Genomic DNA, 10,501 nt, shown 5'->3' with positions numbered 1-10,501 from the left:
ATAAAACATAATGCTATTTGAACCATGAGAGACTATGGACTCTGGGAAACAAACTGAGGGCTTCAGAGGGGAGGGGGTACGAGATTGGGATAGGGTGGTGATGGGTATTAAGGAGGGCACATATTGCATGGTGCACTGGGTGTTATATGCAAATAATGAATCATGGAACTTTGCATCAAAAACTTGGGATGTATTGTATGGTGACTAAGATAATATAATAAAAATTTTTTTATAAAAATAAATAAATAATAAAATAAAATAAAATAAAATAAAATAAAATAAAAAAGAAAAAAAATGCTATTTGGAAGAACTCTTTCCTATTTGTTAAACCTACCATGAGTATTGTGTGTAGATATTTAGTTGAAGGGTCTGCATGAACTTTCAGAAACTGGTTGAGGAGGCAGAAGGAAACGATTTTCTATAAATTGTACTTGACAATAAGAATTCATTTAAGATTTCAGAACAGATGAAAGCAAAACTTTTACCTGACTTCAAGGATGTTTGATTAGATGTTACTGTGTAAAGAGGACTCAAGAAGGAAATGTTCTCCTCAACAGAAGCTGATAGGCTGCTGCAGCTTTAGAAGAAAGTCTTAGGCATGAAAGAACAATCATCCTTTATGGGTCATAAGCATTTATTCTTAAAATAACTAAATAATGTATGTATTTACATTGATATTTTATGCATGTATTTTGAATAAACATCTGATTTTTGGCAAAGTTTGTGTTTGTGTACAGTCATAAACATAATTTTCCTAATGAATTCTTAACAAATATGTGGTATTTTTAATGACTTTAAGGATTTTCTAGAAAAGACATAGGCTACAAATGTTACATCTTCAAATTTTTATCTCTGGGTCACTAAGTAAGTGTTTTGTTTTGTTTCTCCAAAATAGAAAATTTCAATTATTCACTTAAGACTTTTAACATTTTAAATAGTATGCAGTCTGACTAAAATGGTACATTAGAAAGATCCTCTTGTTCCATACTTGACATACTTTTCTGTCTGCTTGTAGGAAAATCCTATCAATGCCCCATGGAAAATTATACTCAAACATCAACTGATTTCATCCTCTTGGGGTTGTTCCCACCAACAAGAATTGGCCTCTTCTTCTTCATTGTCATCGTTCTTATTTTTCTAATGGCTCTGTTTGGCAACCTGTCCATGATTCTCCTCATCTTCCTAGACACCCATCTCCACACACCCATGTATTTCTTACTCAGTCAGCTCTCTCTCATTGACCTAAACTACATCTCCACAATTGTCCCCAGAATGGTTTCCAGTTTTGTGTTTGGAAATAAGTCTATCTCCTTCATCGGGTGTGGGTTTCAGAGCTTCTTCTTCTTGACTTTAGCAGGTGCAGAAGCATTGCTCCTGATATCTATGGCCTATGATCGTTACGTAGCTATTTGTTTTCCTCTCCACTATCCCAACCATATGAGCAAAAAAGTGTGTGTGCTGATGATAACAGGATCTTGGATCATGGGCTCAATCAACTCCTGTGCCCACACTGTATATGCCCTCCATATACCTTACTGTCGATCCAGGACCATCAACCATTTCTTCTGTGATGTCCCTGCCATGTTGACTCTGGCCTGCATGGACACCTGGGTCTATGAGTACACGGTGTTTGTGAGCACCACCCTCTTCCTTGTGTTTCCTTTCATTGGCACCGCATGTTCCTATGGCCGGGTCCTCTTTACAATCTGCCACATGCAGTCAACTGAAGGGAGGAAGAAGGCCTATTCCACCTGCAGCACCCACCTCACTGTGGTCACTTTATACTTTGCACCCTTTTCTTATACGTATCTACGCCCAAGATCCTTCCGATCTCCCACAGAGGACAAGGTCTTAGCTATCTTCTACACCATTCTGACCCCAATGCTCAACCCCATCATCTACAGCCTGAGAAACAAGGAAGTGATGGGGGCCCTGAGAAGAGTGATTCAGAGAATCTGCTTTGTGAAAAGATAGACAAGCTTTTTTGCATATGTACCCAACATTGATTATAAGTCCATTCATCAATGTACAGTAAATAAAATATTATTTTATGCTTAGAGTGCAAGGATTAAAATCAGAAGAGAAGAAAATCATTCATGCATGGACAAAATTATTTTGCAAATATATATGTAATTGTGACCTTATCTTTTTTTTTCTTTATGGTACTTTTTCTCATAAATTTCAAATGCACTCATTGTATGCTAATATGTTCTCAATGAAAATGGTTCTTTTAAATGTATAAATAATGTCATTCAACATAACAGTTCTAGTACTTGCAATTTATTTACCAATACATGTAAACAGAGAAATAAATTTTTCCTGAATTCCTGAATTTAACTAAAAGTCAAAACTTCTTATAGACTTGTGACTTCCTGTGCCAGTTACTTTTTTTTTCAATTTATGGTAACTTATTTTTCATAAAGATTAAGCTGAGACTTCATCAGGGATTCTAAAATCCATGTACCATTCTGAATAAAATATAACAAGCTAATCCTCCTTTTAGGGAAATGAATCCTAGAAAAATGATTTCATATCAAGTATTCCTCCAGATCAAGTATAAGACTTGGATGTGTCAACCGACATCAAGAAATTATGAGGTTAATTATAAGCTGACTGTATTGAAATTTAGTAGGATTAACAATTTCAAAGACATTCCCATAACCACTCCCACACTAAACACCTGCTCAATAGCCACTGCTATCTTTGTATGAGATCATGTTTCTCACGTGATATTTTATTTTCCACTCACTATGTTTCATGGTTTTACTGAAACAGGTTGGTGGGAGGTAAACTTACATACACCAATTTTAGTGATTGATAAATCACTTTTCAAGACAGGAACCACTATCAAATCTAATAAAAACCTCGCAGCTCAGGTGAACTTCCAACTCAAGTAGATTGCTATTACTGCTCCTCACTGATAAGTGAACAAATGGTCTTTACTATTTCAGATTTGGCAGAAAGGAGACTGTTCATACCCTGCATAATTTATAGGGCACAGCACAAAGTGAAAATATGAGCTCTCTTCTTCAAACAGCAAGATTTTTTAAAATTTTTTTTATTGTATTATGTTAGTCACCATAGAGTACATCCCTGGTTTTTGATGTAAAGTTCGATGATCCATTAGTTGTGTATAACACCCAGGGCACCATGCAATACGTGCCCTCCTTACTACCCATCACCAGTCTATCCCATTCCCCCACCCCCTCCCCTCTGAAGCCCTCAGTTTGTTTCTCAGAGTCCATAGTCTCTCATGCTTCATTCCCCCTTCTGATTACCCCCCTTTCTTTATCCCTTCCTTCCCCTACCAATCTTCCTAGTTCTTATGTTCCATAAATGAGTGAAATCATATGATAATTGTCTTTCTCTGCTTGACTTATTTCACTTAGCATTATCTCCTCCAGTGCCGTCCATGTTGCAGCACATGTTGAGAACTCGTTCTTTCTGATAGCTGAGTAATATTCCATTGCATATATGGACCACAGCTTCTTAATCCAGTCATCTGTTTAAGGGCATCTCAACTCCTTCCATGATTTAGCTATTGTGGACAATGCTGCTATGAACATTGGGGTGCATATGGCCCTTCTCTTCACTACGTCTGTATCTTTGGGGTAAACTCCCAGTAGTGCAATGCCTGGGTCATAGCGCAGCTCAATTTTTAACTTTTGAGGGGACCTCCACACTGTTTTCCAAAGTGGCTGCACCAACCTGCATTCCCACCAACAATGTAGGAGGGATCCCCTTTCTCCACATCCTCTCCAGAAATTGCTGTTTCCTGCCTTGTTAATTTTTGCCATTCTAACTGGTGTGAGGTCGTATCTTAGTGTGGTTTTGATTTGAATTTCCCTGATGGCTAATGATTTTGAACATTTTTTCATGTGTCTGTTAGCCATTTGTATATCATCATAGGAAAAGTGTCTGTACATATCTTCTGCCCATTTTATAATCTGTTTATTTGTTTCTCATGTATTGAGTTTGAGAAGTTCTTTGTAGATCTTGGATATCAGTCTTTTATCTGTAGCATCATTTGCAAATATATTCTCCCATTCCGTGGGCTGCCTCTTAGTTTTTTTGATTGTTTCCTTGGCTGTTCAGAAGTGTTTTATCTTGATGAAGTCCCACAAGTTCATTTTATCTTTTGTTTCTCTTGCCTTCGGTGATGTGTCATGAAAAAAGGTGCTGTGGCCGATGTCGTAGAGGTTGCTGCCTATGTTCTCCTCTAGGATTTTGATGGATTCCTGTCTCACATCGAGGTCTTACATCCATTGAGGTTTATCTTTGTGTATGGTGTGAGAGAGTGGTCAAGTTTCATTCTTTTGCATGTAGCTGTCCAATTTTCCCAGTACCATTTATTGAAGAGACTGTCTTTTTCCCACCGGATTTTTTTTCCTGCTTTATCAAAGATTAGTTGACCAATGAGCCAAGAGTCCATTTCTGGGTTCTCTATTCTGTTCCATTGGTCTATGTGTCTGTTTTTGTGCCAGTACCATGCTGTCTTTGTGATCACAGCTTTGTAGTACAGCTCGAAATCCAGCATTGTGGTGCCCCCAGCTTTGTTTTTCCTTTTCAACAGTTCCTTGGCGATTCGAGGCCTTTTCTGGTTCCATGCAAATTTAAGGATTATTTGTTCCAGTTCCTTGAAAAATGTCATCGGTATTTTGATCAGGATAGCATTGAAAGTGTAGATTGCTCTGGTAGCATGGACATTTTAACTATGTTAATTCTTCCAATCCATAAGCATGGAATATTTTTCCATCTTTTTGTGTCTTATTTTATTAATTCTAGTAACTTCCCAATATACTTTATTGCAATAACAATGTGTGTGTTTTTATTTTGTGATAGTTTACTGATTTATTGATGAGCTCCATAGCCTTTCCTGTACTGACTCTCAGGCAAGATAGTTAATAATTTTGTAAATGACATAGGAATGATATTTGGGATGGAAGTCAGCCGGTGCCCCCACAATGAGTCACTGCTGTTGCCAGGCACAGCTCTTTCTCTCTCCTGGCTGTGGCTCCTTCCACGATTGTTGTTGCCTCTGCAGCTGTTGCTGTCATCACTCTCACCCATCTGGTCCCAGTTCCAACAGATCTACTCCCTTGGGGTTCTTTGGCACCTTGAGCCAGATGTGTGTGTTCCTATGAGGAGGACGGGGGGACTGCTGTGTGAGCATGCTGTCTGAGCCCATATGTGCAGGTGCTGTTGCTGGGCCAAAGTCACATGCCAGTGCTGCCCCCCCCAGCTCTTCTGCACACATGTAGACTCAGAGAGAAAAGTGTTAAAAATTTCAAGATGGCAAAAACCAGACATTAAAGCAATAAAAGAGTCATTGTGAGTCTGAGACTCCATGAAAGTGCCCAGGCCACACATACATGAGGCCAGCCTTGAGAACGTAAAAATGAGTGAGTAGTAAGGGAGTCTTATCATACAAATCAGTAAAATGTGTGAGTGTCTGCTTTTTTTGTCAGTGGTTATCTTTTGAAATAATCTGAAGGAATGTGGAATTGAATTGGGATACCTATTACAGACTTCTTATCTCTTTCAGGTGCTGAATATTGAAGGAAATCAGGAGAACCAGAACATTTGTTGGCCCTGATATACCATGTCCTAAGGGAAACCACTATGCCTCTGGACTTAGTTTGCTAGAAAGCAAGATGGAGGCATGGTACTTGGTAGTATCAGAAAATGTTGTGTGTGGGGCAGAATAATGCTACTTGGCTGAGATACCCCCTGTAATAAAAAAAAAAATAGATGAACAGGTGGGGCACCTGTGTAGCCCAGTCAGTTAAGTATCAGACTCTTGGTATGGGCTCAGGTTATGATCCCAGGGCTGTGAGATCAAGCCCTGTATAGGGTTCCAGGCTCAGCAAGGAGTCTGCTTCTCTCCTTCTTCATCGCCATCTTCCCCTCCCCCACCCTGTGTTCTCTCTCTTTCTCTTAAATCAGTAAGTAAATCTTTAAAAACAGATTAACAGGAGAAAACCAAACAAAAATTTATTAACACAATATATGTCCTGTACATGGAGAGATCCAGAAAAATTGAGTGACTCCCTGAAATCGCTCAAGCCATTACTTTAAATATTACCTTCAGAGAAAGACAAAATATGTGGGGGGAATGGGAAAACTATCTTAGGGAGAATTTGTGGAGAGGTAGTTTAGGGCAATGAGAGAGAGCTAAGTAAGAACTACATGCCTGTGCAGAGGAGGGTTTCTAGGAAGATGAGGAGAATCATGGATAGGTTGCCAAACAGAGCCATTAGAAAAACAAGAACAATGAGTATAAAGAGGAATGGGCCAATTCTTGATGGTGCGAACAACCCCAATAAGATGAAGTCAGTTTATGTGTGAGTATAATTTTCCATGGGGGATTGATAGAATTTTCCTAAAAGGAGACACAAAGGTAAATTAAGTATGGAACAACAGACCCCTCTGAATCTATTATTTTCAGTGTTTTTCTATGACCACTGTTTCTTAAAAATAGCCAGTCAAAAATAATCTTTATGTCCAAGAGGTATATTTTAAGGTGGCAAATTTTGTGCCCCTTCAGTGGCATCATTGAAATCCCTCTTACTGACATTCCTACAAAGGCAATATTTATTCCATTTTTTATGCCTACAACCCTGGAAATAGAGATCGAGACATCATAAGCAAATACTGGAAAATCCAGGCTGTCATAATGATCTTCTGGACATCCTTTGTCCCAGCAGCCTTTTGGCTCAGAAAAGCAGGAAGCTAACTCCCACCTATTGTGTCTGCACTTACAGGTCATTCCTTCCACCATAAGACCTTAATCTCAGAAGGAGCCACAAAGGGAGGAAAAACATCATGCAAGTCTTCTGCCATTTTTTTCAATGTTTATGAGAATCTACTCCAGATAATTTGGAAGCTGAACAATGATGCCTCTCAGATTTAGAATTCCTGAGCTGTCTTCCACCTACATGGTCCCTGACTCAGAGTTAATCATGTCTCCTCTTAATCATTGTTATTTTCATTCAGTTTTTGATGATTATTATCTACTGCTTCTCATTCATTATTTATTTTTTTCATGTTTCAGGCTAGAAGATGCCATTTTAAAAGAAAAGGACATGTAATTGGACAATTTCATAATGCACACCTGCATGTCTTGAGAGTTTCTTATATATGAAATTAATACAGTTTAGTTTATAGAAACAAAAATGAGTATTTCTCTTTTCCTTGCATTTTTGAGGGTTGAGTTTCTTTTTAATGGAATAAAGTGAAAGTTAGTTTTGTGAGAATATCCAATTAAATAATAATTGCCTTCTTGCTGTAAGATTTACTTTAACCCCCACTACTCATTGTACTTGCCTTCAAAAGCTGGAGGGGAAAAAGAAAGACAGCTACTGTTTAAACCAAATAATTTTTTAATCATCAAATATTTAGTGAACACTTACCACGTAGTAGGGGACACAAAGGTGTATGATTCACACAATTTGGGGACTGTTAAAAAAAGACACCAGACCAGAGAGGGTCAAGTGTGCTAAGCCCCACATCAGCAAAACAACTAACCAAAATGTAGTTTCAATGTCTTCCAGGAAGGCAAACCAGTCAATCTGCAATTTTTGATCAGTTGTGAGACAATCAATATGTCAGACCCCTTAAGTCCCAAGGGAATATAAGTTAATTGGTCTTTCCTCATTCTTGCTCCCTTCTGCCTATAGAAGTCTCCCATTTTGTACAGTTCCTCAGTCTTCCTTTATATTTGCCAGAAGGCGTGCTGCCTGATTTATGAAACACTGAAGAAAGCCAACTTGATCTTTAAATTGACTCTGTTATATTTTGTCTTAAACAGGATTAGAAGCAGTGGTGAGATTGAAGGGACTTCGGATGGCTTTGGGGACAACCTGAAACACAGGCATGGTACCTGTGAGCCCTTTTGAGTTCTATGTCTTTCTCACCAGGTTGGAGGGTACTAACTAGTGTCTTCTCAGTTCTGTGTTTTGTTCTCTTTGTGTCAAGGTCTCAACTTAATTGGCTTTCTAGTCTGGAATTACCCTTTTTGAAAGTCCAGACCTGTATAAAATCCTCATTCTTGCTGGTTCAGCCATTTTCCCACTTTTCCTTGTCCCCAGTTCAGGTCACAATCCTCACATTTTGGGTTTGTTGAATCCACCCTTTCCCCAGTCCTGAGTTCCATCGGAACTGCCAGTGGAGCATGCAGGGCCTTTGCTAGGCCAGTGTGCAGTAACACTTATTGATTACTGCTGGTGGGTTAAGATGCAACCATTTGTTTGTCTTGTTTTGTATGGATGAAGCTATTGCTAATGGAATCTGGAAGCAAGGATGGAACAAATATTGGTGGGCATGGGTTGACCATCTTAAAGCTGTTATAGCACTTCCTGCTTAACCCAAGGACTCCTCTGCTAAAATAAATTGGTCATGAAATAGGTTAGCTGACACTAGGTCACCTGCCAACCTCACGAAAGTTTCCATGCAACAAGGTACACTTTAAATCACCACTTAATCCCAAACACAGATGCATATCGTTCTTAGATAATATTTTAGCCCAGTGAGACCTAAACACTTAGATAAATAGAGAAACAAATAAATTAAATGGAATGCCTAAATTCTAAAATGTTAAGCATACCACCTTTTGGTGCAACCACTTAAGTTATGTCTAAGAACTATGGTCCCAGAAGCCTTAACTATCTACAGATATAACAAAATCTTATAAAAACAACCTGTATTTGGAGAAGGTAAGTGTTTTTTTTTTTGCCCTAAAAACTTATCTTGGTAATCATCAGATTGTGGGCTCAAAAATATTGCCAGAAAGAAAGGTGGGCTGTACCCGTTTACAACTAGTTATGGGTAGAGAGAAATGTGGGTATTATGGTTAATGGCAGTACCAAACTGTTGCCAGCCCTCACGGAGATTACTGTGCCCTTTATATGAAATGTTCCAATTAGGTCATTGTAAGACCTGCACTTGAATGTAAGGGTTACCAAATTAAGTAAATGGGGTGGGATACCTATTTTCATTGGCATGCAAAAGCCTCCAACATGTTTCAAGGTTCCAAATTAGATTTATTTGAAAGATTTGTTGCAAAAGGTTCATGAAAAATTAGAGACAAACTACCTAAAACGAAAGACTGTAAGACCAATGCAACACCTACCATTCTCCTCTGTCCTTCATTTGGTTACTTATTCTATAATCCTTTGTCTAAATTGACTTTCCTGAGAGTCTATGGACTCTGGGAAACAAACTGAGGGCTTTGGGGGGGGATGGGATAGGCTGGTGATGGGTATTAGGAGGGTACGTATTGCATGGTGCCCTGGGTGTTATATGCAAGTAATGAATCATGGAACATTACATTAAAAACTGGGGATATACTGTATGGTGACTAACATAATATAAAAAATATTATTATTAAAAAAAGAAAATATTTCTTATACACACATACCATAAAAGATTTCCTATACACACATATCATAGAAGATTTCTTACACACCCCTTTCAATACATTTCTTATAGACATATTTATATATGATGTATTGATATATATATGTGTGTATAATATATTTCTTATACCACATATTATAAAATATTACTTATACACACACACTATAAAATATTTATTATTCACACATAAAAGATTTCTTATACACACATTTATATATGAAGTATTATTATTATATAGGTCTGTATAAAATATTTCTTAAAAGCACATAGTATAAAATATTTCTTATAAACACATATTATAAAAGATTTTTATACACCCCTTTATATATGCAGTTTTGAAATATACAGGGGTGCATAAGAAATTTCTTGTACACCCCATTATATATGAAGTATTAATATATATAGGTGTGCATAAGAGATTTCTTATACACCTTGTTATAGTTCAAGCATTGATACATACAGCGGTGCATAACAGATTTGTGAAACACACATTTATAGATGAAGTATAAATATATTGCTTCTACAGACCTAGTAAAAACTATTTCCTACACACATATATTACAAAAGATATCTTACGCACACCTTTATATATAGTTCTTATACACATTTATATAAAAATTACTGATATATATATATGAGTGTATAGAATATTTCTTATAAACACGTATAAAAAATAAATAAATTGACTTTCTAAAGAAATTACATGACTGTAAACAAAACTTCAGCAAGTAAGTGGCCTTACAGACACCCCCGTATCTACATTTGAGGAAGTCCCCCTGGCAGAGTAAATGAGACTCTCAGAAATTCTCTGATAAACTGCCTCATTGTTCCATTCAATAGCTTACAGAAACTAACAGGGAAATTAATAAAAAGTCTTTCCAAATTCTAGTAGTTCCTGGAGGTCCATTCTTTACTTAGACTCAACTCAGAGCCTGCAGATGGAATCCTGGAAAACTGGCAGAACCCAACAAAGGGTGAGAATTTTTACCAGAGTCAGCTCTCCCAGATCTCTGTCTGCACTACCGTCGAGAAAATGAAATATGTCTCATACGCTCTTTGGGAATTTCTCTTCAGTCCATGGATT

General features: G+C 37.6%; 1 protein-coding gene across 1 annotated transcript; it reads left to right on the top strand.

The window, feature by feature from the left end:
• The first annotated feature begins 1,035 nt into the window (after window positions 1-1,035).
• On the top strand, window positions 1,036-1,974 carry LOC123791193 (olfactory receptor 2L8-like). The gene has a single exon (XM_045795830.1). The coding sequence runs from the start codon at window positions 1,036-1,038 to the stop codon at window positions 1,972-1,974; it is 939 nt and encodes a 312-aa protein (XP_045651786.1).
• Window positions 1,975-10,501: the final 8,527 nt, after the last annotated feature.

The sequence above is a fragment of the Ursus americanus genome, chromosome 5, assembly GCF_024610735.1.
Source record: "Ursus americanus isolate L20-20 chromosome 5, mUrsAme1.1.p, whole genome shotgun sequence".
Taxonomy (NCBI): Eukaryota; Metazoa; Chordata; class Mammalia; order Carnivora; family Ursidae; genus Ursus; species Ursus americanus.
The sequence above is the reverse complement of the archived record's forward strand: the minus strand, read 5'-3'. Positions and strand labels throughout refer to the sequence as shown.